Consider the following 27,082-nt stretch of genomic DNA (forward strand, 5'->3'; position numbering starts at 1 on the left):
AGAGATAAGGATTTTAGCATAAGGGTGTTGGGGCATCACGGAGACTCCCTGTTTTCTACACATGGGGACATAGTTAATTGATGACAGCGCCACTAAAAATAGATTTGTTCTTTTAGACCACTTTAGGACCAAGGCCCAGATTGTTCCCCCTCTGAGAAAGCTCTGCAACCAAGTGCATGTGAAAGGTGCATCTCCAAGTTTAACACTTAGCTCACATTTTTGCTCATTGACAGAGAAGACACAACAAGTTTTATATAAATCCATTAAACTATTTACTGAGGATTAAATAGGTTATAAAGTGCAAGAGACATTGTACTGTGCATATGCTCACAACGCTTTCTTTACAGTAAATTAAAGTGCTCCTATGCCCAATAATAAAGTGTGCCCCATATACCCTACCCCATAGCACCAGTTAGACGCAATGCCCCAAAACAACATTAATACACATTGCCCCATACATCCACTAATGTGCACTGCCCTATGCACAATAGTGGGGGTGATTTGTCTGTTGCCATACGGCTAGTTAGGCTGGGTACACACTACAGAAATTTTTTCGACCAATGTGTTATCTACAACGATTTTACCAACGACTGTTAAAAAAAAACAAAACAAACAAGTCACGATCAGCAGCCGATTCATGTGTACATACTATACACGTTTTACAAGATTAACCGTTAGATCTGTGCTCTTCATCTGTCATAACCATCTGCTGAAAAGATCGTGTCTCTGCACACTCTATGGAGATCTTCATCGTGAGTGCGTACACACTGCAGGATTGGAACAACATCGTTCCATTACTGAATGAGATTTTTAGTGCAGTTTAAAAATCAAATGAAACATTACGATGAGTTTTGGAATGATTATTGTTCATCGTTGCAGCCTACACACTAGTGCGATATCGGGCCGAACAGTCGTTTATCGGGTAATTGGCCCGGTAATCGTCTAAAAACCCTGTAGTGTGCAGGGGCAAACGCAAGATTTGTTTCCACACCATGCCACCAGTGGGCTTGACCATCATGCATGGGGGGCATGGCTATAATATTAGACAGTGTTTGGCTGCTCTCCAACTCTTCCTATCCCCATAATATACATGGGCAATGCTGCGTGCACTACTGTTACTTGCACGCAGCTCTCCCTTTTCAAGCAGAGCCGTGTGAAGCTGGGGCAGGGTGCAGCCACCTCAATTATACATTGCCCAAGGCTTGGAGGGGGTTTCCAGGCACTAGGAAACCCCCCTTGGTTTGCCTATGGTGTGTACCCAGCCTTACTTACTAGAATAATGTGGTTATTAAGAATAGAAGAATAATTAATCTTATCTTCTAAATGTGATTATCTTTGCTGTGTTAGCTTGTTATATTTCAGTTTATTGCAGTCTCCTGTGCAATGATGACATAAACTCTGCTCCATCTGTATTTTAAAGGTTGTGATTAAGTTAAATTAGAAGGAAGAGGGCTACAGAAAGCCCACAAAACACCTTTTTGACATGCCCACTTAGAGACTGCAGGGTCATGACAAGTACATTTAAGATCATTGTCTGCTAAACCTTATGTAATGTCATTAATAGCGAGAGTAGCTTGTATTAACTTGAATCAAGATTCATCGAATTAATATTATATCAATAGGAAGCACATTCACAGCTAAAGCATCAGAACCTTTTTGAGACAACCAACTCTCCATCCACAGTACCCCCCCCCCCCCTCCCCAGTTAGTCAGCAAGGACTCCACCATTACCTGGTCACAGTGGCTGGTCAGGTTAGGAAAAACAGAGCTGGAGGACAATGGCTAAGCATAGCATTCCCTGCTATAGACAGGAAAGTGCGTAATGATTGTGACAAATTATTGTATTGGTCCCTGCTCCTGTCCAATTGAATGACACATTCATTGTACAAAGGCAGAATTGAATTACCCACTCACTCTTGGTTGCCAAATTCAAAGGTCTCCTGGTACTGATAGCTGCAGTCAGGTAATAGCTGTAGTCATATGGGTTGTCACCAAAGCACACATCTCCTGTAATTTCTCTCTCCAGCGTATTATTTAGCAGTGCTTTACACAGTGCCTGTAGGAGGATGTGCTTAGTGATCATATCTGTGTGTATGATAATGCCCTCATTATCTTGTGCAATACTGCTCCTCACAGTGACTGTAGGATGAAACACTTCATGATCATGTCTTTGTGCGGGACAATCCCCTCCTCATTACATTGTGTGGCAGTGCTCCTCACAGTGACTGTATGAGGAGACACTTGGTGATTTGTGTGTAAGACACTCATTCACTTGTGTAGCAGCACTCCCCACAGTGTAGAAGACAATTGGTGACTGTGTCTGTCTATATGACACTCCTCTCCAATTCCCATTACCTTTTGTAGGAGTGTTCCTCATAGTGACTGTAGGAAGAGAAGCTCAGTGATAATTTTTGTGTGTATAACATTCCCCTCCTCAATACCTTGTGTAACAGTGATTCTCATGATTCATATCTGAACACAATTTGCACATAAGCTGTTTAAAAAGAGCTTGCAACTTGAGCGTAGTTCCGACCATATTGAAATCCAGGCATATGTCAGGATACGTTACAACTTGAACCTGAGCGGACGCACGCTCCGCCTACACAGTACTTGATTTACGTAGACACACAGAACAGGCTGCAGTATATACAAGTACAATAAAAGTTAACATCGGAATGCATAAAACTTTAATTTCATCAAAATGTAAAATAACAACTAGCGATATAATAATTTATGTAAATATTTTCAAGTATAATTTTTTATTTTACATTAATTACATGAATAAAGATGATTTCAATGTGTACTGTACAGGGCCTGATTCATTAAGGCAGGCAAAATGATTGTAAATAGCATTTTTTTTTTAAACACACGTAAATCGGGAATGCACACAACTGTGTACAGCTGCAAGAAGAAACGTCTCTCGTTGAAGACAGGTATAGTACGCTCTGCTGTGATTGACCGTACACTGCAGGATACGTTCAATGCGTATGTGGAATATAAAACCCAGCAGAACACATAGAAAAATAAATACATGTATTAATGTCACCTGCTATATAGTCATTAATCATCATCATCACCACCAGTTATTTATATAGCGCCACTGATTCCGCAGCGCTGTACAGAGTACTCACTCACATCAGTCCCTGCCCCATTGGGGCTTACAGTCTAAATTCCCTAACACACACACAGACAGAGAGAGACTAGGCTCAATTTTGATAGCAGCCAATTAACCTACCAGTATGTTTTTGGAGTGTGGGAGGAAACCCACGCAAGCACGGGGAGAACATACAAACTCCACACAGATAAGGCCATGGTCAGAAAATGAACTCATGACCCCAGCGCTGTGAGGCAGAAATGCTAACCACTGAGCCCCCGTGCTGCCCAATTAATGGGAAAAACATTTTAAAAAAAAAGTTTTTTTCTTTTATTTCCCTGCCCCCATAAAATACATTTATTAGGATGCTATGAATGATTACTGTACACAAAATGCATTTTTACAGCTGCACCTGATTGCAAACACATGTTCTAGCTGCATACACAGCCGTCATCACTATCACACGGCACTTACACCTGACCTGTAGCTGGTGCAAGTGATACTACACAACAACACAGAGCTGCGAGATGCCCAAAGCTTAAATCAGACACCGCTGTGTGTGCTCGAGCTTGGCGCGCTCTCACTGTACACTGACTACGCGCATACGCCCAGTCTCCTCCCCGATCCGCCCATGAAATCAGAGCTTGTACTAAGGGTCCTTTTCACTCAAAGGGGAATTGATGTTGATGCGTTCACAGGCGTATAGTCCGGTTCTGGACACTCGCAGATCGATTATATGCAAAATACAGAACGTATTGCCATCTACGTTCCTTAATTAATCAGGCCCACAATTCATTTTATAGTATATCTTAGTTGCATACAGTTGCCCTGTGATAGCTAGTGGCACACATACATGTTCTTTTTAATTGAAAGACTATGCCATTTTAGTCATCACTATCAGTCGGCATTTACACCTGATCGGTAATGGCTGTAAAAGTTGCGCCTGAAAACAAAGGTACTTATGACAAACACAGGACTTGACTCAACCATACCTGCATTGGAGCTCTCTTATTGTAACTGGGCTGCCATAATCCAGCCCTTCCCTCCCCCATTCCACCTCTAAGTCATAGGCAGCCGTAAGTGTCAGTTGTGGACATGAGTTACATGCAATTGCAATTATTGGCGTAATGTCCATTTCTGGGCATGCGCAGAGCTATTTCACGCAAGATACCCTACGCGACGTCAGGCCCAGTGACTGTAAGAGGATGCACTTCATGATCATTTCTGTGCATGTGACATAATCACTATACAGCACTGATTATCATAAGTTTTATTTCTGGTTTACAGAACTTTCTGGACCAAGTCCGAACTTGTATTTGCAAGCCCTTAATAGAAAAGCAATTGTTGTCCAGTAATTGCACCTGGGATAACTTTTAGTCAGATGAAACTTTAAACATTTATTAGTCAACATTAAAAGAGTCTTGATGTAACCTCAGGAAACAATTGAAAAGTTAAATGGCTAACGTTACAGTGTTGATGGATAAACTTTAAACTGGATAATTAATCATTTCTAACTATGGCAATTAGTGTTGGATTATAACAACAAAAGAAATCTGAACCGAGTCGATGTGAGACTCCTTATCAGCAAACAAGATTAATTTAAATATAAGATAAAGATATAATTATTAATGTTGCAATAAACATAGCAAGAGCAATATTAAGTTTTAGGTTTGTTATTATGTTTCAAGGTAGATTAAAAGTCAACTTGATCCAGTATGTTTTCTGTGTCCAAAAAGTGCAACCTTAGAAAAATAAATAACTTAGTATAAAAGTAGAATATATCTGGAAATTGCTCAGCGCTAGTGTAATTAATATGTACCAGGAGACAGTGTGTACTAAATAAATCATGAAACCTACTTACGAGGACCTTGCTCAGTACGGAGCCCAAGGCAGATGCCTCACTTGCCTTCCTTACCCTCCCAGTGGTGCTCCAACTCCAAACCCATTTTAAACCTGGTGGGTTTTGCTTTTGCCTTTATTGCAGTTTTAAAACTGGTTATCAAAATTGTTGAAAACCAGTTTGATACATTTACTACATGGCCTTATCTGTGTGGAACCTGTCAAGGGATGGGATATATAAGGCAGCACGTGAACAGTCAGTTGTTGAAGTTGATGTGTTGGAATCAGCAAAAATGGTCAAGCGTAAGGATATAAGTGACTTTGACAAGGGCCAAATTGTGACTGTTAGACCACTTGGTCAGAACAGCTCCAAAACGGAAGATCTTGGGTGGGGTGTTCCCGGTATGCTGTGGTTAGTACCTACCAAAAGAGGTCCAAAGGAGGGCAACCTGTGAACCGACAACAGGGTCATGGATGGTCAAAGTGCCTACAATGGGCTCCAGAATTGGACCATGGAGCAGTGGAAGAAGGTGACCTGGTCTGATGAATCACGTTTTCTTTTACATCATGTGGACAGCCGGGTGCGTGTGCATCGTGTACCTGGGGAAGAGATGGCACCAGGATGCACTATGGGAAGAAGGCATTTGACGGAGGCATCTTTAGATGGTGTTAGCCGTCGATCGAGCTCCAAAATCTAACCTTTCAGAGCTTGATAAAGTTAACCAGATCACATTTACCATTGAGAATTGCATGGACTGCAGTATTATACAAAACGTTGCCTAATACAAAAGATACCTCTAATAAAAGCTGGAATCGGACGTTGCTACGTGCGCTGGAGCTTGGCACACCCTTACTGTACATTGACTACATGCATACACCCATTCCCCAACCCTGAAATCATAGGCAGTCGTAAGGGTCCTTTTCGAAGATTAATTTGATGTTGCTGCGATCACTGTTGTATAGTCCAGTTCTGGGCATGTGGAGAACGATTTTCCTCAAAATACGGCACTTACCAGCATTTACGTTCCGCAATGAATCAGACCCATTATGTCACAAAACACCATTTGCACTGGGAGCCCTCGTGTTTTCAGCTTTGTAAGTGACCTTTATAAGCATTTTCAGCTATATATCCTGAAAATATTGATCAATATATTGGTATAAAGCAAGATAAAAACATATTGTCATCTGTCCTGTGATGTAAGCAGCCCAATGTCTGGGAACAGATATGAGGAACAATCCTTTTATCTTTGTTACGACTATTTATAGTAAATATATGAATACCCTTTTGCAGTTCATGTATACTGTAATATTATATTGTCTGAACACTTTTCCACTAACCTTTATTCCTCCTGTGATGGTAAAGATACACAGACGACGAGATACTGGTGGTGGCTTAGTGGTCGTATGTATGACGTCATTTACTTGGTTTTTTAGGAGTGACATCATATGTACGGCTGCTAAACTGCTGCATAATACATCCTTCAACTCTCCTGGGAAAAGGTATTGCATTCGATCGGTGTTTTGATGAAGATTTGTGGTCCATATTGATGTAAACTTTATTCAAGTACAATTTAAAGGCAAGTAAAGCAAAAAAAAGGAGTAACTTTGCACCTTGGCAAAACCATGTTGCATTGAAGGGGGAGGTAAATTCAAAATGTGGGGACAGATTTATAGTTGGGACAGGGCATGTCCTAGATCAACTTTAAATTTCAGTGTACAAATAAACCTATTAAGTATTTGTGTGCTACATGAAAAAACAGCCAGTGTTTAACTTATGTGCAAAATAATAAACTAATTTGCACCCCTTGCATTGTAACATGGTTTTGTCCAGGAGAAAACATTTTTTTTGCCTTACTTTCCTTAATGAATCAGGCCCAATATGTATAAATGTATATATTTCTTTCTTATAAATATTTACATATTATTAAACCATAAGTATAACTGTCACATTAATACTTTTGTATGTTTAGTTCTGGTAATTTGATTTGTTTTGCCAAATAGTCTAATCCTGAAGTGCGTGGGAACCATTAATCTCTCCACTCAGAGTCCATGTGCTGTATATACAACAGACACTATTCCATTAAGTAGTACACACTATGTATGAGGTTTATATGAAATATTACATGACTATATGATTTTTCTAATATCATAGTAGCCCCCAACACTTTGGGGCCAAGGGTAAAGAGTGCAATATTGTATAGACATACATATAGAGTCCAAGCATGGATTAGCATATGCAGAGAACGTATCCTTCTTGACTTAAAAGTCCCAATGCTCTATCTGGTTCAATGAATCGGTTCCAAAATTCAAAAGTTCCCCAGTATTTCTCAAATTTCAGATCGGTTAAAACAAAATCCAACTAAATATGAGAAAGTCGAACAGGTTCAGCAATATTAAAGCAGAATCCCACACACGTGCAAAACAACTTGAACAGATTATAACCAAATTTAATAGATTTTGGTATCTTTTAATTGTGTATGATGAATTGCAAATGCAAACTTTGAATACAGCAACGTTCAAGGTTCAATTTAAATAAAATGGTGAAATATATTTTTAATGAATTCAAAATATTATTTAAATAATGCAAAAAAATTTAAAAATACATATTTTAATGAGAAACTCAAGCGCAAATTGCGAACATGAATGGCATGACAAAAATGCGGATGTCGGGCATGAAGAGTGCACCTCGAAAGGTAAACACGAACTGTAAATTTTGAACCACAAGTTCGAATCGGGCTCTTTCTATGGATGTAGCATGAACGTGTTCGTGGTCATCAAACCGGTGAAAGTCGACAGAAATTTGAACTAGTTCAAAGATTTCTAGCATATCTACTTAAGATGACTCCTTTTTTGCAAGAGTTACAGCTCTGGTGGCCATAATGAGGGATTAGGTGGAGTTTAAACAACTGCTAATCAAGTACCTACTTTATACCCCTTTCACACCGAGGCATGGACCAGGGCATAACCCAGGTGCTGTCCCGATGGGAATGGGTCAACTCACAACATTGGTTGCGACCCGGGTTATTCCTGTGTTGGAGCCAGATACGCTGTGGTGTGAAAGGTGTTACCATCTATTCTAACTGGGTTCTGTTATTATCCTGTCTAACCCATACTTGCCAACTATCCCTGAATGTCACTATTTGTGGCTTGATGACACAGTTCACAAATTGTGTCCATGTATTGATGCCCATGGAGGTGGCCATTTTCATGGAGACCAAGATTTAATCAAAGACTGACAGGTAAGACAACATGACTTCAGAAATGGAGACAGAAATGTAAAAGACACTTCAGTCTCTAGAGATTCATTAGCTGCTTTTCTTTAACGCATAGTTGCCTATTCTCCTGGAATGTCAGGGAGACTCCCGCATTTCTGGGAGACGTCCCGGGCTCCCGGGAGATCAGGGCAACCCCCCGGTTCTCGCCCCCGCAATAGATAAGTGGTGGGGGGCGGGGCTTAATGACGCAAATATTAGCCAAAGTGATGCAATTCGTCAAACCCCGCCCCCACACGCCCACCACCCCCTGGATCTCCTTGAAGCCAACGAGGAAAAGTTGGCAAGTATGGTCTAACCTGGGATTTTGGTGAGAAAGGGGTATTAGAGAGGTAGCAACCCAGTCCTTTTCAATGGCACAGGGTCGGGGCTGTTCGCTCCTCTCAAATGTACCTGATTATAGGACTAGTAGACAATGCAGTCCCCTTCAAAGTTTTAGTGCCGTGCTCCTAATTTATGATAAGATTAACATAGTACAGTGGTGCTCTTCAGATTAGACACAAATGTGATATTTTTGTGAAAAGGGTTCTAGATTGGAATGAGGGGCTGACTGGCAGGGGGTCTAACACACTAGCCACTCCCATGGGTGGGATTAGAGTGAGCCACTCCCCTTCACATATAAAAAAAGGATTGTGACTGTATTATAAGCTTATTTAGGCAGAGAGTTCCAAAACTGTATAAAACTGTGGATATGTTGGCACTATATAAATATCACATAATAATAGTAGTAACAAATTGTATTTAGAAGCTTTTTATTCATTTTGATAGAGCCTGTTTCATGTTTTATTGTAGAAATACCAATGTTTTGAAATTAGTATTAAGCATAAAATTGTATATATTTCCCACTGGCAGAGCTATCTTTGTTTCCCTTTTATAAATATTGAATGGCTCCAAAATCGGTGCAATTAAATGAACAAAGCCATTTACTAAATGTTTCCCAGGGTCTTTGTTCTCCTTACTGTTGCAGAGGTGTCATCTCTCTCTAATGACTGATGTAGATAGTCTGTCACCAGTTATTTTCTCACTTTCACTGCGCACAAACAATGATCTGATTACTTGATAAAACATGTGTGAAACGTCTCAGGATATAAGGACGTACGCAGCCTTTGTGGTCAGTTGATACATCCTCCCTATAATAAACATAATAATTTTATTCTAAAGGAAAACGCCACTGTTTCTTTTTTTTCTTTCTGTTTGAAGGGTTTATGCAGTTTAACCATGTGCTATCTGTACGTGTTTGTTATATACCCTATAGCGGCGGTTCCCAAAGTGTGCGCCGCGGCTCCCAGGGGTGCCGCGGCGCTGTCACTGGGGTGCCGCGAGCCAGCTATAGGAAAAAACAAAGAGCACATAAACTTACCAATCCACGCAGCGCCGGGACCCAGCAGACTCCTCTCTCCCGCAGCTGTCACTGAATATCGATGTCAGTGACAGCTGCGGGAGAGAGGAGTCTGCTGGGTCCCGGCGCCACGCGGATTGGTAAGTTTATGTGCTCTTTGTTTTTTCCTATGGCTGGCTCGCGGCAGAGGAGTGAGAGGGAGCGTGACAGCGGGGCAGACAGCGGGACAGACAGCGGGGCAGACAGCGGGGCAAAGGAGGGTGACAGCGGGGCAGACAGAGGGGCAGACAGCGGGGCAGACAGAGGGGCAGACAGCGGGGCAAAGGAGGGTGACATCGGGGCAGACAGAGGGGCAAAGGAGGGTGACAGCGGGGCAGACAGCGGGGCAAAGGAGGGTGACATCGGGGCAGACAGCAGGGCAAAGGAGGGTGACATCGGGGCAGACAGCGGGGCAGACAGAGGGGCAAAGGAGGGTGACAGCGGGGCAGACAGCGGTGACAGCGAGGCAGAGGAGGGGGACACAGCCTGAGCGGGGCAGTGGAGGGGGACACAGCCTGAGAGGGGCAGTGGAGGGGGACACAGCCTGAGAGGGGCAGTGGAGGGGGACACAGCCTGAGAGGGGGGGCAGCGTGACAGAGGGGGCAGTGTGTCTGGATGCAGAGGGGGCAGTGTGTCTGGATGCAGAGGGGGCAGTGTGTCTGGATGCAGAGGGGGCAGTGTGTCTGGATGCAGAGGGGGCAGTGTGTCTGGATGCAGAGGGGGCATTGTGTCTGGATGCAGAGGGGGCAGAGTGCCTGAGGACAGAGTGTCTGGATGCAGAGGGGGCAGTGTGTCTGGATGCAGAGGGGGCAGAGTGCCTGAGGGCAGAGTGTCTGGATGCAGAGGGGGCAGAGTACCTGAGGGCAGAGTGTCTGGATGCAGAGGGGGCAGAGTACCTGAGGGCAGAGTGTCTGGATGCAGAGGGGGCATTTTTGCATACAACTAAATAAGTATTTCTGTCCTGACCTAAATACTTATTACATTTTTTTGACCCAACTACTTCTAAAACAGGACTGCTCAATAATTATTTTGGAGGGGTGCCTTGAAAAAATTTGGAGACTCTAAGGGTGCCGCGAACTGCAAAAGTTTGGGAACCACTGCCCTATAGTATTTATAGTAACGTGCATTAGCACTTACCCGTCCTAAAGCTCCTGGACTATAAAGGTTTTAGGAAAATTGTTCAATTATTTTTGGATTGTTAAAGAGATTGTTAAAAAGAGTGCCAATTCTCACAGCACAAACAATTTTGCAAAACATGATTTCAGCACTGGCCAAGCAGTAGAAATATAGGCTGGGTAGACACTACAGAAAATTCTCCCGATGCGATATCGTTAACGATTTTACCAAAGACTGAAAAAAATACCAGTCCCGATCAGCCTCCCGCTTCATGTATTCACTATACACGTTTTACAGATCTGTGCTCAATAATGCGATATCGGGCCGAACGTTTTTCGTGTGATTGGCCCGATAGTTGGCTGAAAAACCTATAGTGTGTACCCAGCCATACAGAGGATGGATGAGAGCTCATAATGCCATTAAATCAAATGCTCACAAAGAGCAAGACATGTTACATTAGGAGAAGAAATTAAGGAGTATATTTACTAAACTGCGGGTTTGAAAAAGAGGAGATGCTGCCTATAGCAACCAATCAGATTCTAGTTGTCATTTATTTAGTACATTCTACGAAATGACAGCTAGTATCTGATTGGTTGCTGTAGGCAGCATCTCCACTTTTTCAAACCCGCAGTTTAGTAAATATACCCCTAAGTCTCAAGATATTAACATTCTGCAGGAGATATTGTGGAAAGTAACAATATTGATAAATGAATCAATCTATGGTATCTACAAAATAAATTGCATGAGGTTCACTCATCTCTGTTATACACGTTATTGAATAATGCTAATTTTGTGAGGCTACTCTGCTATTCATTATTGTACTAACATCATGAGTGTTAGTATTTTATATTACAAAATAGAAAACCATTTGTAAATATAATACATTTACTGTGATATTAATATGACAATCATATACGCTTGTCGAAAATGAGTTTCACAATACTGATTAGACAATCGAGGTTGTAATACGAGAGTAGAAATAAAAGAGTTCCATTCAGTCATTTTTTATATTTGCAACTATGACTAATCTTTACTCTCTAATGTTTGAAAATTAAATTTTAATTGTCATTTTCTCTGCCGCGTAGCGGGACTTTTCAATATGCATTTAAATCATAGAATCTAATTGCTCCAAACTGAAATCATTCATTCTGAGTTGTAGTAATTGGAATTTACAAGATGTATAGGCTACTGCTTTGGTGTCCTGCAGATCTTTACATGGACCAAACCTCTTTAATATCTTTATTGATGACATTACTGCAGATATGGAAGGGAAAGTATGCTTTTTTGCTGATGACAAATTTATGTAACACATGGGTGGGGGGAGGGGAACAGTTGGGGGGTGGTGACTAAAATGATTGTGGGCAATGGTGCTAGAGGCTAATACAGTAGGTGCATTTAAACATGCATGGGATAGCTTAAACCTATCCCATACTTGCCAACTTTTGGAAACTTAATTCTGGGAGATCCCGGGCAGGGGGGCGTGGCTGGAGGGTGGGAGGGGCGGGTCATTTTGCTCCCCCCGTGGCAAAATGCAATTTTTGGCCGCGGGAATCGGGGCCAAAACCACGTGATTCGCCACGAAACGCGTCATTTTGAGGAGCAAGTTGTCATATGCGGGATATTTGCCTGCTCTCCCGGGAGACCTACACAAATTTCGGGAGTCTCCCGGACATTCCAGGAGAGTTGGCAAGTATGACCTATCCTAAATCTGTAAAAAAGTGAAAGGTCAAATGGGCACCTGAGGTGTTTAGGAATATAATGGGCAGACTAAATATTCTGTGTCCCTCTTATCTGTACGGTTCTTATTTGACTTCAGTTTCTATATATCTGTGTTTCAAAACAGGAGTTGATGTCATTGAAGCACTTTAAAAGCCGGAGTTGCTTTTAAATTACTGACGGTGTTCAAAGTAGCTAAAGCACTCAATAAAAATGCTCTCCAACTGAAATACAGTATATTTGAGCAGATACTGTGACACAGATTTTGTTTTTTAGAAAGAGTCTTCTTTTAAGCGTGGATTACAAAAAAGTTTGCAGCAGAAAAGTTAACAATAATTTGCAAATTATGTAATTTTTCTCCTGTGGGAGAAAGGGATTTTAAAAATGTGTTGCAATTTTACAACATATTACAATATATTTTTATGTTTTTATTTGAACTAGAATTTAAAGACCCATGAACTGATTTACTGTAAATCAAACAATTGTCACAAAATCACAAATAATCCTGTGAACGTCCTGCAGAAACGTCTTTGATCGCTACTCATACTGTGCACGTTAATCACAATAATAGAATACATACATTGATACGTGATTTGTTTTTATATTTTTGCATTGATTATCCAATTATCTACTATGCATGATAGGATGATTCAGAGAGAAAAAAAAGGACAGATTGAATTGCCCAATTGTCTAGTCTAACCCATAACAATTATATGCAATGTTTTCATTTTAACGTGGAACTTAATGGTTTATTTATGAGTTTATGAGTAACAGCATGAGTCAGTTAGAGCAGAATTAATCAATACTGCTATAAAAGAGATTATCTGTTGCAGTTAATCTAAAATATAACCGATGTAACTATGGAAATCAAAATTGATTTTGAAACTGTTGCACTTGACTGATGCACCATTTAAAGTGATACATTATGTATATATTAGAAATGCTAATGACCAATATGTTTACACATCCAAATAATAATATTATAAGGAATATTTAAGGAATAATTCCATCTTTTGGGTGCAATTTTTAAAAAGTAACCCCATTCCCTTGCTCCCTCTTACAAGCCCTGTGGTCCGATCCTCTGTACTTTTGGGGTCCCTGTAGAAAGCTATGGCTTGATTTACAGTAGGACGCAATGATTACGATTTGCCACGGTTCCAGACAACATTATATTGCTACTGTGAGTTTCCGATGGGATGGTCATGTGCAATAACAATTAGTACTGGGATTGTGAACATTGGTAACGATGTGATGATGGAAACAGGAGATGCAGCCACTATAGCAATCTTCTATTTCTTCATAGACCCAACAGTTCTGCACAAACAAAGGCATATCCGGCATTAACTGAACACCTGCAAAAAGGTCCTTTTATGGAGAGAAAAATGCTGTGCAGAACCTCCAATAAACAGAGAATCCCCTATAAATGCACCTTCTGCCCTCCTTGGATTATTTTAAACTTTATCCCCTATCCCCCAGCCCCCCCCCCCCCCCCCACACACACACACACAAAAAACAAATTTTTGAATGTGGGTACATAAATAATTTATGAGTCAAACCAGCATTCAGCAAGGTATACCCCCCTACCGCCGATCTGCCTGCTCTTCCTGTCTTATCCTTTCCCACCATTGCCTGAAAATCCATTCTCTTCCCCATAATATTAGGGGCATTCGTGCAAATGTATATGTAAATGTTATCAGCCCTGCAGATGTACATGTTGTGCCCTTTCATAAATGATCATGATTGTCTTTTATGTCACAAAGAAACACATTGTATTTTTAGGTAACGTTACAAATGTTCCAGTTACAGTATATCAAATATTTGGAAGTTGAAAAGAATATCAGTTTATAAAAGAGCTTCCTCCTGTGTTTTCTCTTTCTCTTTAGTCATTGTTGTGTCTATGATCACTGTCATGGACATGTCACCATTCTATTAGTATAATAGAAATACATTAGCTGGTGTATCTGCTCCTAGTGTCAGTGAGGCACTAAAATACTGTTATATTGATCATCTATCCTTTGACTGGATATTTGATATGATGGTCAGGGAACTCATGCTAAGAATCAGGGGCTGGGGGGCATCTGCCCACTGGGGCCAGTCCCGTAGTGGGCTACATTGGGCTGGGTCACTGGGCCACCTACATTTTCTTCCTTTAAAATGTTCCTAATAGGCTGTTGAGTTGAGTCTTGCCCCCAAGCCAGCTTTCCCTGCTAAGAATCCAATGACAAATAAATGCAGGGTCAGACTGGGGTTATTCATAGAGATGTTCACTGACCCCCGTGTTATGGTTTTGGTTTTGGATCTGGATTAACTTAGTGTTTTGGTTTTGGCAAAATCACCCTCGTGTGTTTTGGTTTTGGATCCATATTTTATTTCTAAAATCCCATTTTTTTCTAAAATCACATAATTTGGCTCTTTTTTTGTTCCTACATTATTATTAACCTCAATAACATTAATTTCCAGTCATTTCCAGTCAATATTTGTCAAGTAACAAGAACACTGCTACCCTTCCTGTTTTTGTACGAGCAATGGCACTAAGCAATGGCAGTGGAGACTGGAGAGTGACAATAACACTGCTACCCCTCCTGTTTCTATATGAGCAATGGCACTGAGCAATGACACTGGAGACTGAAGAGTGACAAGAACACTGCTACCCCTCCTGTTTCTATATGAGCAATGGCACTGAGCAATGACACTGGAGACTGGAGAGTGACAAGAACACTGCTACCCCTCCTGTTTCTATATGAGCAATGGCACTGAGCAATGACACTGGAGACTGAAGAGTGACAAGAACACTGCTACCCCTCCTGTTTCTATATGAGCAATGGCACTGAGCAATGACACTGGAGACTGGAGAGTGACAAGAACACTGCTATCTTTGTTTCTGTGTGAGCAATGACGGTGGATCTCCTGGGGAGGGAGGTACTTATGGAATCCACAACCAGCGAGATCCGCCAACGCAACAATGACGTTTTGCCTCGATTCAGATCCGAGGACGTGCGAAAGTACCGAGCTGGCTCACGAGCCTACTCAAATCTCCTAAGTTCGAGTGGGCTCGGTTTTCAGAAAACCGAGTCCGAGCTTCTCTAGTTATTAAGCTGACCTATCCTTAAAAGCACACCAGCACACATTTGTGAGCCTACCCAGCTTTACAATGTTCTTCTAGTATACATTGTTTTTAAAATGTAATTCATCTTTTCACAAGCCTTATGATTAGTTTAAGGCTATGCCAGGGACTATACTGCCCAATGCAATATGCGCCTATCAAGAAATCAAGATGTTTCCTGTGTTATCTGTTTATAGATATAGGATAGTACTCTATCCATGTAACACTCTGATTCCAGAAAGATAAGATAGACGTAAAACTTACCTGAGAACTAATACGATTAATACCAGATTTAGCTCCTAAACCCTTTTTTGACCACAGTTAAGATCTTTACTTCTTAGTAAAATATTTAATGAAAGTTTGAAAATTATGTGAGTGCATTAATTTAAATGTGAGAGTTAATAAGAGTAGATTGAAAAATAGTTATTAATGCAAATTAAAATTGCATCAACACATAATGGATCTCACTATGGGGAAATGTATCTACTCATATAAAAAAATCAGATACTGTAAGTCAGTGTTTAGGCAAATTAATTCCATTATTAATTATATTAAAGAACAACTACCTAAAGTGTTTAAAGACCCAATATTTGATTAAGTATTTTCAGAAAAAGGAGCTTGTGTCATTTAAACAACATCACCATATGCAGCTGTTTAAATGCCCTTCTGTAACTTAGTGTTCTCTTGTTCAGCAAAGATGTACCGCTTAGAGTGAAGTTCACAATTGTATTTATTTTCTAGGCCATGTTTTTATCGTAACAGGTCAGAGTCTATTTAATGTTGATAATATGTTTTGTGGTTTGTTTGCCATTTGCAGTTTGTTGTTGTAGGTGATCTGTTATGGGTGAAGACTGAATGCCTTTTGCAAGGTTTATAAAGATGGACAGAATGGAATTTGTTGATCAGAAGGGCAACAGCAGATGTCTGGGAATGTTCTCGGGTGCCAAAGCCAGTTATTAAAAAAAAAAAGTTCCCCAAGAAATTTTAAATCTCAAACTCCCATTGATCATAGAAATAATCTCTGGAGGATGTTGGAAGAATAAAAATGGTTTATTACCCATGGTTTCAAAAAGTATGTTTTGATTTGGCTAATAATTTTATATAGTCCAAGGAAAGAATGTTTAGGGAAGACACATTTAGTTTGATATTTTTGTTGGAAAGACTCATCATGTCCCCATCTTTTGGTGCTCTTTTTATGGGGAAAAGTTGCTACTTAAACTTTGGATCAGAAAGTTTGGAGATGTGTAACAGCAGTATCCAAAACCTCCAGAAGAGACGGGAGTTAGGGTTGGATTTATCAAACCTTCTAAAATTGAAAAGTGGAGATGTTACCTATAGCAACCAATCAGATTCTAGCTTTCATTTGTCTTGTATATTCTACAAAATGATAGCTAGAATCTGATTGGTTGCTATGGGCAACACCTCCACTTTTTCTTTTTGGAAGGTTTGATGGTTTGATAAATACACCCTTTTGTGTATTAATATGACTGTAATAGACATAGAAGAGAGAGGTTTTGTCAGTGGAGTCATGAATGTGGTTGTAGTGAGCAATATCTGCCCAGGAAAACAGACCTACCCAGCCATTGTGATGAACAGGTATGTTCTTAGGAATTTGTCCAAGATTTGATTGACTTTTTCAGCTTGACCATTGTGAATAATAACGCTGAAGAAAAGTTTCCTTCAACTCCAGAGACTGAATTAGCACTTGCAACTATAATGCCAGAAGAATTGGCCAAGACTATGCAGAATATGGATTATTTGGTCCTTTTTATATTCCTCCATCTCCAATTGCTTGGATAGATACTGAAAAAGTTAAGGCCAGGAACTACCTAGCATTGGATCACCATAGTTCTGTGGTTGAGGCGAGTGGGGAATTTATCTAGCAAGTACATTTAAGGTAAAATTATCCTTTAGCATCAGGGTTTGACCTAGACATTATAGTGTCTGATGCTCTAATAAGAGCATCTGCCATGGTTCATAAGTGTGGAAACACTCTTTTATAATGAAAATGAATAAGGAAATATTAATCCAGTGTCTACACATATGATCTGGGTGTGGTGGAAAACGTTTTAGGGTATGTGGCCAGTATGTCGGCCATCTTGAAGTCAGCAATTTTGGATGCAACTCTAATATTTTAAATGGTAAAATAGTTATATGACATATCAAACAGATGCAGAATGTCATAAGAAAATCAACAGTGTACTTTGTTTTAATGTGCTTTTATTCATTCTCAAGTTTTAACTGAGTTTTCTTTTACATGTAGTGACATTATTGACAGTAGTTTATTGGTAATTGGTTGAGAAACCTGTAGTTTGTACTCAGTTTAAGAAAAAAAGTACATAGCAATATTGTTTCTTAGGCAATGATCATTACAGCCAGACACTACCTCTTAAAAATGTAAAAAAAGATTCAGGTTATTGTTAAACAATTTATGTCTCTATTTAATTACATTACAGTCTGCATGAGAAGTCTGGCAGCACACTAGACCCAATGATAGAAAATTACCTTCTTTAGGAACATCCGACTCTATGAGAGATGTTCCATAATATGCATTGATTCTCTCTTCAATTGTAAATAGCAATTGGATGATTTTTGCCAGCAGTCAAGTGTTTTCCTACAGCCTGTAGTACTGACTGTGTACTCTACTATCATGTCCCATAATTTTGGCAACTTGATCTAACTCGGCTTTGAAGTCCATTCTTTGGTACACTGGGGTTACATGCTTTCTGAGTTTAGTTGAGGTAACATGGAAGGCTAGTTAACTCCACTTGCAACTGCAAACTTCCTCAGACAATCAAAGCCTCTGAAAGAAGTTGATGCTCCCAGCCTTGCAAAAAATAGGTCTTGTCTTTTGGAACACCAACTTTGTAACAGGTTTTAGTAATGAGTACACTTCTCTTTGGTAAGCAGTACAGACACCTTGTTAGCCATTTATAACCTGGTCAAATTAACACACCGTTCCCTTTCAATCTTTGATAGGTTCTTAAACACATCTATGATGACGTGTTCTGTTCATGTCTCCAAGAGTAGTTTGGCAGCTTCTCCTTCTTGACTTCTGTTGAACAGTAGGAGTTGAGCTAAATGAGTGTCTCTCAGTAAGAAGTGAGTTGGGGTACCAGGCACAAGTAATAAAGGTTAAGCCCATCTTGGACACTTTTTTTATTGGGAAGAATGTCATGTCACTTCCCCAATGTTTCTTAATTGAAGCCACAATGGTATCATCTGTGTAAACATTGTAAACTGTACCTTGATTTTGTATATGCTTCTTAAAAGAACCATAGCCAAATTGATTTCCCACATTCTCGCGGCTGCTAAATCTTTAATAGCCAACCATTGTAAAAACCTGAATCCCCCCTAATCTACTGGCCCTTAAAAACTATGTGTGGCGTATTGCAGGCATTGAATCTATTACTAAATGACCAACGCCATATGTATGGCAATGTGCTCCACGATAATATGTTTTCTCATTACGTTGCACTAATATGTTTCCTTTCTGTGCAGAGAATGGTTCCAGGTTCTGCATCAACAGTAAACTATGCTGATCCAACACGAATGCCACTAGAGAAAGAGGAATCTATAGCAAGAGAAAGAATTATAAATTCACAATTCAAATGTTATGAGAAAATGAAAAGGGATTCACCATATTCAAAACCAGGTAAATAACAATTTCATTATGCTGTTTATAGTTGGTGGCTTAGACAGCCATAAGACAATCCCCAAATGGAATAATGTTTGAGTTCTTTGAATCTGGTTAACAACAGCAGTTGGCCACCATATTGGGAGATGCAAGGGCAGGGAAAAAGGCTAAAGGACCCCTTTTCACTGGGGTTACTGCCCTTTGAACTGGTTACAATTATTATAATGATTATACACACCAATAATAGAGCAGAATGCTAATCGTACTCCTGAGTCCAGTTATGCTTCTACTCATTAACATATGGAAGAGTGATTATCCTGATTGTACTTAAGCTACACACTACAGGGTTTTTGTCCAATATCGGCTCAACCAGCCGACATATGACCACTCGTTCGAAAGTTGGATCTGTGTGTGTAGTGACACGATGGTCGAAAGTCTGCCCAAATGGACGATTGTCGCCTTATTTGGTTGGTTGTACCATTCAATATTTTAGTTCCAATCTCTTTTCTGTTGTGTAGTGTGTATAAGTTTCCGGCCGATCCATGACAGTGAGTACGAAATTACAATCATTGCTCACTACAATATGGCTGTTAAAAGTCACTAACGGGATGGTCGCTTTTCCCTTTATCGTCTAAAACAAGGCCAGTGTGTATGCAGTCCATGGACCGAGCGATCGGAACATCGATCGGATGTAAAATCGATCGGCATAAAATTTGGTGGAAAATTCTGTAGTGTGTACCCAGCTTTACTCAGATTATGCAGAGAGTTATTTTGAAATCATTTCCTCAATTGTATCTATAGTGGTTAATTAGATAATAGTGGTTTAAAAAAAATATCACATGGGATAACTGATGCTCCAGCTGTATTTGGGATTCCTTCTGCTGCTTTTTGCTGTTTATTCCATTGCTCTCTCTTTATTGGTTTAAATTTGTGCACATGTAAGCAATTAATTAATTTTACTTCAGGACTACATCACCTTACATGGTGGGATATTGAAGACTACTAAAATCTTGACAGGACATCCCTGTATCTAACTGTCCATGATAAGGGGCATCCTTAATTTTACTTATCCCGAGTGAATTCTACAGGCTGCATATTCAATATTTCTATCTGGTGTTTAACAGTATAAAAATGCATAATTAAAACCTCCCAAAGAGAAAATAAACCGCTGGGGCCATCACATTGTCTCATTAACGCAGACATAACTATCAAACATTGTTACATGAGGGATTGTGGAAATTATGGTAATTGTGTAAATTTGCTGCAAATCATCCATAAAGTGCATATATGACAATTACTCACACATATTTTCACAGAATATCTGATAAAAAAATAGCAGACAATCAACTCCATATTCATTTTTAGGTTAAATGCATTTTTTTCCACTTCCATCTAATTAATCAAAACCATGAAGAGTTCCATATATCACTGTTGTCTAGGGTTAGATGCTTAATGTCATTTACAAACTGCAACACCTGCAGGCAAACATTTATCTTTTCAACAATGCGGCTAATTGCCTGCCTGGCACATGAGAGGGGAACGCCCACCGCACAACTTTCTGCAGAACTTTAGGATTGCCCCCATAAAAACGTTCTACTCAGCCTTTTGTAGATCTGTGGGTCTGACTGGAAAGGTGCATGATGGAAATAGGAAAATTGACCTAGTGCCCAAAAATCTAGTGGAATGTCACAATGCTGAAATCTCCAAAAATTGTAAACCAGCATAAACTCCCTTTGTATCAGTTATATGACTATCAAATTCCATTCACTTACATTTTCCATACAGCCACTTCTATGTTTCTATTTTGACCACTGCTTAAAGCACTATAGGGTACTTACCTACTATGCATATCATGCATCCGGGTGGTTCAGATGGTTCACAGCATCAAGTGGGTGGAGCAAAGGTTATAAATATGCAGATTATGTCATCAAGCTCCCTGTCACTGGGTGTTCACTGAAGTGGGCAGGGCTTAAATATGTGATTTGAGTCATCCGATGGAGAGTTAAAGTGTATGATGATACAAATCACATCATCATGACCCCTGTAAATAAGTGTTGACTGAGCTGGGTGGGGATTGATTGTGTAATTTGCCTCATCGTGGCACATCCATGCCCACTTTGTGGCAGGTAAGCTCTCTCCGGACAAATTGCCTGGACCATGGTCACTGTGCTACCAAAGAGCATCCTGGGACATCACCAAGCTGACTGCTTTCAGCACATTGGCTCACATGACCTCGGTGTAACAGGAAGTTCTGTCCAATCCAATAGGCTAATTAAAATAATGCAAAAACCACTTACAACACAGAGAGGGAGGGGCACAGTGTTGTTGCTAATTTATCTCAACAAATGCTATTGCTTATTGGTAGATGTTTCAGCATTACATGGTAGGTACAGTTTAAAATAGAATGGAAATTTTGACATGATCTTTTCATTGCTTTCCCTGAAATTCTATTATTCTAATTTGTAGATTACTTTTAGTTACACTAGTGCATTGAGCCAGTTGTATGGAATATTGATGGACAAATTCTATGCTTAATTTGTTAAACACACAAAGTACAGTGCAAATTAGTGTTGTTGGTTGAGCATATGAAGAACAGTCTGAATATTTGGTGGTCGTGGTTCTGAATACTCGTCTCATTGACCCTGAATTTGGGCTTCAGTTCACCAAACTCTTTGGCTAAATAGAAATAATATTGAATTTTACAATTGTTGCCTGGACTGAGTTGTCCTTCGCAAGACTTGCTCCTCTATGTATTACTTATGGCGAGTTGGCAATTGAATAAGTGAATTGACACATATCATGTATGAATAGCACGACAGCTATGTCCTTATCCGAGGTTTAATCTGAAAAATAAATTGAGCTATTTTAAAAATGTATATAATAAAAAAAAATATTGCTAAAAAAAAATGTAATATAAAAAATTATCTTTCCAAAGCAAGAACCTTGAAAATGGAAAGTCTGTTCAGATACACGTAGATAAGAATCCAGCTTAAATTTCAAATGCTATAACAATATCACAATGGATTGTATAATACCACCTCTCTGTGATCATTATTAGAGCTGTCAGTCATATTCCACGCTCAAGTCGTTCTGTAGAGGCATTTTTTTGGCTTTTGTAAACCAGATATCCTTCAAATAACCTTTTTTTTGTTTCAGTATGGACAAAACTATTTCAGGATGAAATAAAGCTTGACACTGGTTACTGGTAACATTTTGTTTCTCAGTGATAGGAATTTAATAGCGAAGCTTGAAGGGCAAAGCAAACATAACTATTTATAACACCGGGAAATAAAACAATTCTGTATCGGAGAAAAAGGATTCTGCAAGATAACAGTTTAGATAGACTCTCCTTATTGCCAGCCCACCCGGAGTTAAAATTGATTGTGAACTGGATTTTAGAATTCAAGTTGAACTTTATAAATTTAAAAAAATATCTTAGGCTGTGGTAGAGGGTAGATTGCATTATATTTACATTTTCCGACATCTTAGAAACTATTTTTAGTTGCGTTTGACAGGGGTCAGACCACCTTTTGCATTGATTGTTCATAGCTGCGGATGCAGGAATGAGCTTAAGATTCCGTAATCTGTAGTCAGAGCATTTAGAATCTTAATAGAAGTACAAAGTGTTTCAACCAACAAAAATAACTGATAAGCAGAACTTTCCTTGATTTTTACCCTTGGTAAGAGGCTCAAAAACTGTACCCCAATCATTTTTGAAAATTGATAAATAGAAACTTACTTGATGTTGATTAAACTGTTGACAAATGTAAAAAAAAATATTAATTTAACTTCATACTATGTTCTAAAAGTTGTGTATATATTGCACCAGGAAAACCTTTTATCTCCAAAGGGTCTATATGTTGGTCAATTTTATTGAATTCCTACATTATAATTATACTTATAGAGCCGTAGGAGAGGTGCACCCACACATGGAAGTCATATTAACAGTCTGACAGAGAAGAGAGAAAATGTGTCTAACGGGGCACTCGTAGGTTTTGTTTAGTGTTTTTCATAAAACATAATATTAGCTTTATTGATATACATTAAAAGCATATCCATTAAGTAAGTTGTGCTATTCAAACACTGTTAGCGAAGTAATAAAAAAGGAAATGAATGGAAATGAATGATAAGGACAAATGAACAGTTAAAATAGCAGAAAATAGCTGCTAACGCAGCCACCTGAACTTCTGTATTCAAAATGTTAAGGTTGTTCAAATGGATGATACTAATATTCACAGAGTGCACCTTATAATGTTATTTCCTGTGAATAAATATTATTGATATAATTCAGCCAAATTCCACAATGCTGATATTGCTGTATTTACTTAGCAGAAATCCACACAGCGAGTTTCATATTTGTATTGCTGTATTGAGTTGTGTTTGTCTCACAGATATCCAGAATACATGTTAATAAAATTCAGCCAAAATGTTAGTACTGAAATGTTTATTAAGCAGATACCTGCATAAGATGTACCTTACATGCAACGCTATAGTGGCTTTTGATTGTCTCACGGACATTCAAATTAAATGTTTCATAGAAGCGCCCATGCGACAATCATCAGCGTCCTATTACACATGTATAGTTGAGGAATAGTACACTACCAAAGTGCTGATTAATTCAATTGACAATCTAATGATATCCCCTATGAATAAGCATTCTTAATATATGCCGGCTAGTCTGCAGAGATGTTAGTGCCACAGTAACTGTGTATTATCCATAGACGCCAATATGATAATTTTCAGCGTCCTATCACTGATACGATGCCGATCAGTGATAGGATGCTGAAATAGGCAGTGATAGGACGCTGACACATTGTTAATGTACCATAGGCAAACCGAGGGGGGGGGGGGGGGTTCATAGTGCCTGGAAACCCCCCATCCAAGCCTGGGGCACAGTATAATTGAGGTGGCTGCACCCTGTCCCTGCTTCACACGGCTCTGCTTGAAAAGGGAGAGCTTCATGCACCTAACAGTAGTCCACGCAGCATTGCCCATGTATATTATGGGGATAGGAAGAGTTGGAGAGCAGCCAAGCACTGTCTAAAATTATAGCCACGCCCCCATGCATGCTGGTCACGCCCACTGGCAGCGTGGTGTGGAAACCCCCCTCTACAAATCCTGCATTTGCCCCTGTGTACTATACCTCAACTGTTCATGTGTTATAGGACGCTGATGACTGTCACATGGGCGCTTATCTACTATATAAAAGCCTAGTGGCGTGTGTTAGTCTGTGTGTGTGTGTGAAAAAAAAACCAAGCTGCAGCGCCACCTGCTGGACGGAGTTATACACTGACCTACTAAATTCTTAGTGTGTGTGGGAAAAATAAACTCAGAAAGGGCTGAAATTTGGTACCCTAAAATGTTTTTAATTTGTTCATTTAATTTGTTAATTGTTAAAAGTGTTTATAAAGATTTTAAAAAAATATATATATATTTCTTGATGGAGAAGTGACAGTTGGGAGTGGTTGGTGGTTGCCGTGGGTGACAGTGGGGAGTGGTTGGTGGTTGCCGGGGGTGACAGAGCGAGAGGAGTGTGATACTCAGGACCGCTGAGAGAGATCCCTGTGTCTGGATAGACATCTGGATAGATGTGGCGATAAAGATGAAGGATGAGGTGATGGAGAAAAATTATGAGGTGGTGACATGTGGACAAAACCACGTTAAAAAAGGGCGCTTGCGTCGGGAAGTAATGCTCTTCCCCTGAGGAGACCTGGCCTAGCCTCAAATGCATGACAAGAACCTTTTTAACACCTTAAGTAGCTTGATTTGACTAGAATGCATGAGTATCATGCACGGGTTAACTTGTATTAAACATTTAACAACTCAATACAACAATACAAATACGAAACTCCCTGTGTGGATTTCTGCAAAGTAACTATAGCAGTATCAGCATTGTGGCAATTTGGTTGAATTATATAAATAATATTTATTCACAGGAAATAACATTATAAAGTGCACTCTGAATATTAGTATCATCCATTTCATCAACCTTAACATTTTGAATACAGAAGTTCAGGTGGCTGCGTTATCAGCTATTTTCTGCTATTTTAACTGCTTATTAGTCCTTATCATTCATTTGCATTCATTTCCTTTTTTATTACTTCGCTAATAGTGTTTGAATAGCACAATTTACTTAATGGATATGCTTTTAATGTATATAAATAAAGCTAATATTATGTTTTATGAAAAACATAACTTCATACTATGTGCCTGTAGGAAGAAGTACAAATGTGGTGAGTTTAGTTTTAGAGTCAGACCAACGCCCGTTGCAGCACATGCGACTGATATGGAACCCGCAGAGTGGGCGACCGCCTGTTTCGGAGGTCCCCGTTCAAGTTTCATCATTGTGTCCTTGGTTACATGACTAAAAATCATTACAATATGTCCCATTTACAGGAATAGTTTTATCCTATCACAAATCCCACGTTTTGATATGGGGTCTTGTTTTACCTTTAAAATGCCATCTTCTTTCACCACCATGTAGATAGATTGTTGCATACAGTGTTCAAAATAAATTGTTTCGTCAGTTTGGAGTCATTTCCTTCTACAATTGGACAAGAGAAATCCAGGGATATCATACTTGCAGAATTAAATCTGTCCAGTTCTAAGTATTTTATATTGAAAGCAACTGCTTAGCCTATATAATAAATGTTGACATTACAGGGAGATCGTGGAGGGAATAGACAGCACTAACAGAACCAGTGTAACCTGGATCTAAAACAAAATGACATTCCAGCTACATTTAAACTCACTTAGCACTAAATTTATTAATGATGGCAATAATGACGACCTATCAAAGAGATGTCCCACTCATCAGGATCTGCCCTTGTTAACAAAAATTAAGTATATGAAATATATGTGCCGTTGTTTCTAAACCTGCATTAAACCAGGCGTAAAGAACATACTATATATTAGATGCCTCCATACTAATAAGAACTAGTTGAATACATTTTGGGGTGGGTTACCCAATTCCACTGACATATGTATAGGAAGAATCTATGGAAATTAACATTTTCGTATATCTTTCCCCTAATTCAACATAATACTCTTAAAATAAAATTTGATTTATTTCTAGTAGGCTACCAAAATTGTGTGTCCTTAAAAAAATATATGTATATATAAAATTGACTTGGGTATACAAAATAGTTACACATCAATGTTAGCTTAAGTGATCCATAACAAAATGTAAAAATTCCGGACTGGTCATATAGGTATAAAATACAAAATTATAAAATAGATTTACAAACTGTTTGGAGAACTTGACAAAAGCAACTTGCTCATCTCCAATTGTAAAGTAGAATATAAGAGATATATAATGGTTAGGTCTATATCCACTCACCATCTTCCCCATCATTATAACGAATTGTGTTCCAGAACTGGAGTCATTTGCATTTGAAATACTGACACGTGAAGTGTTGAGATGACCGACTTTGAAGTTTTTTCATGTCAGCTTGCTGCAATTGTATTCACTCTCCTACAAAAAATGAATAATTCAGTTATGGGATTGAAAGTAACAAGCATGAATAAAGTTAATGTAAGTTCATCCATGAATATACAGCCAACTTAGGTCAGTAGTAAATCATAAAGAATCTTTTTGTTGTAGAGTGTTACACTAGATTAGCAGGCAAGTGATAAATCAAAAGTAGGTGCCTAATATGTTGTTGAACATTCAACCGATAGAATACTGCTTGTTTTCATAGGAAGAGGTACCAGTAGTTGGAACACTGAGGTTAATTTTTCACTTTAGATCCCTGGTAAGACCTCATGTACGGTGTATACTTCTGGATTTCTGTGATCCAAAATTACATTAATAGAAAAAAAAATCACAGAAGGGCTGCTAAGATGCCGCATGGGCATAATAAAATTTATCAGGAAGGACTTGAGGACTGGAGGATGCACAGCTTAGAGGAGAGAAAGGATGGAGGTG

At 39.3% G+C, this 27,082-nt stretch overlaps 1 protein-coding gene across 1 annotated transcript in view; it reads left to right on the plus strand.

Annotated features, from left to right (window-relative positions):
* The window catches only part of CALCR (calcitonin receptor), a 241,844-nt gene that overhangs the window by 117,287 nt on the left and 97,475 nt on the right, over nucleotides 1-27,082 (plus strand). The window contains exon 3 of the mRNA XM_075211802.1: nucleotides 19,020-19,173. Coding sequence (XP_075067903.1) covers nucleotides 19,020-19,173 — 154 coding nt within the window. The remainder of the gene's footprint in view (nucleotides 1-19,019; nucleotides 19,174-27,082) is intronic.

This window comes from Mixophyes fleayi, chromosome 5, assembly GCF_038048845.1.
Source record: "Mixophyes fleayi isolate aMixFle1 chromosome 5, aMixFle1.hap1, whole genome shotgun sequence".
NCBI classification, from domain to species: Eukaryota; Metazoa; Chordata; class Amphibia; order Anura; family Limnodynastidae; genus Mixophyes; species Mixophyes fleayi.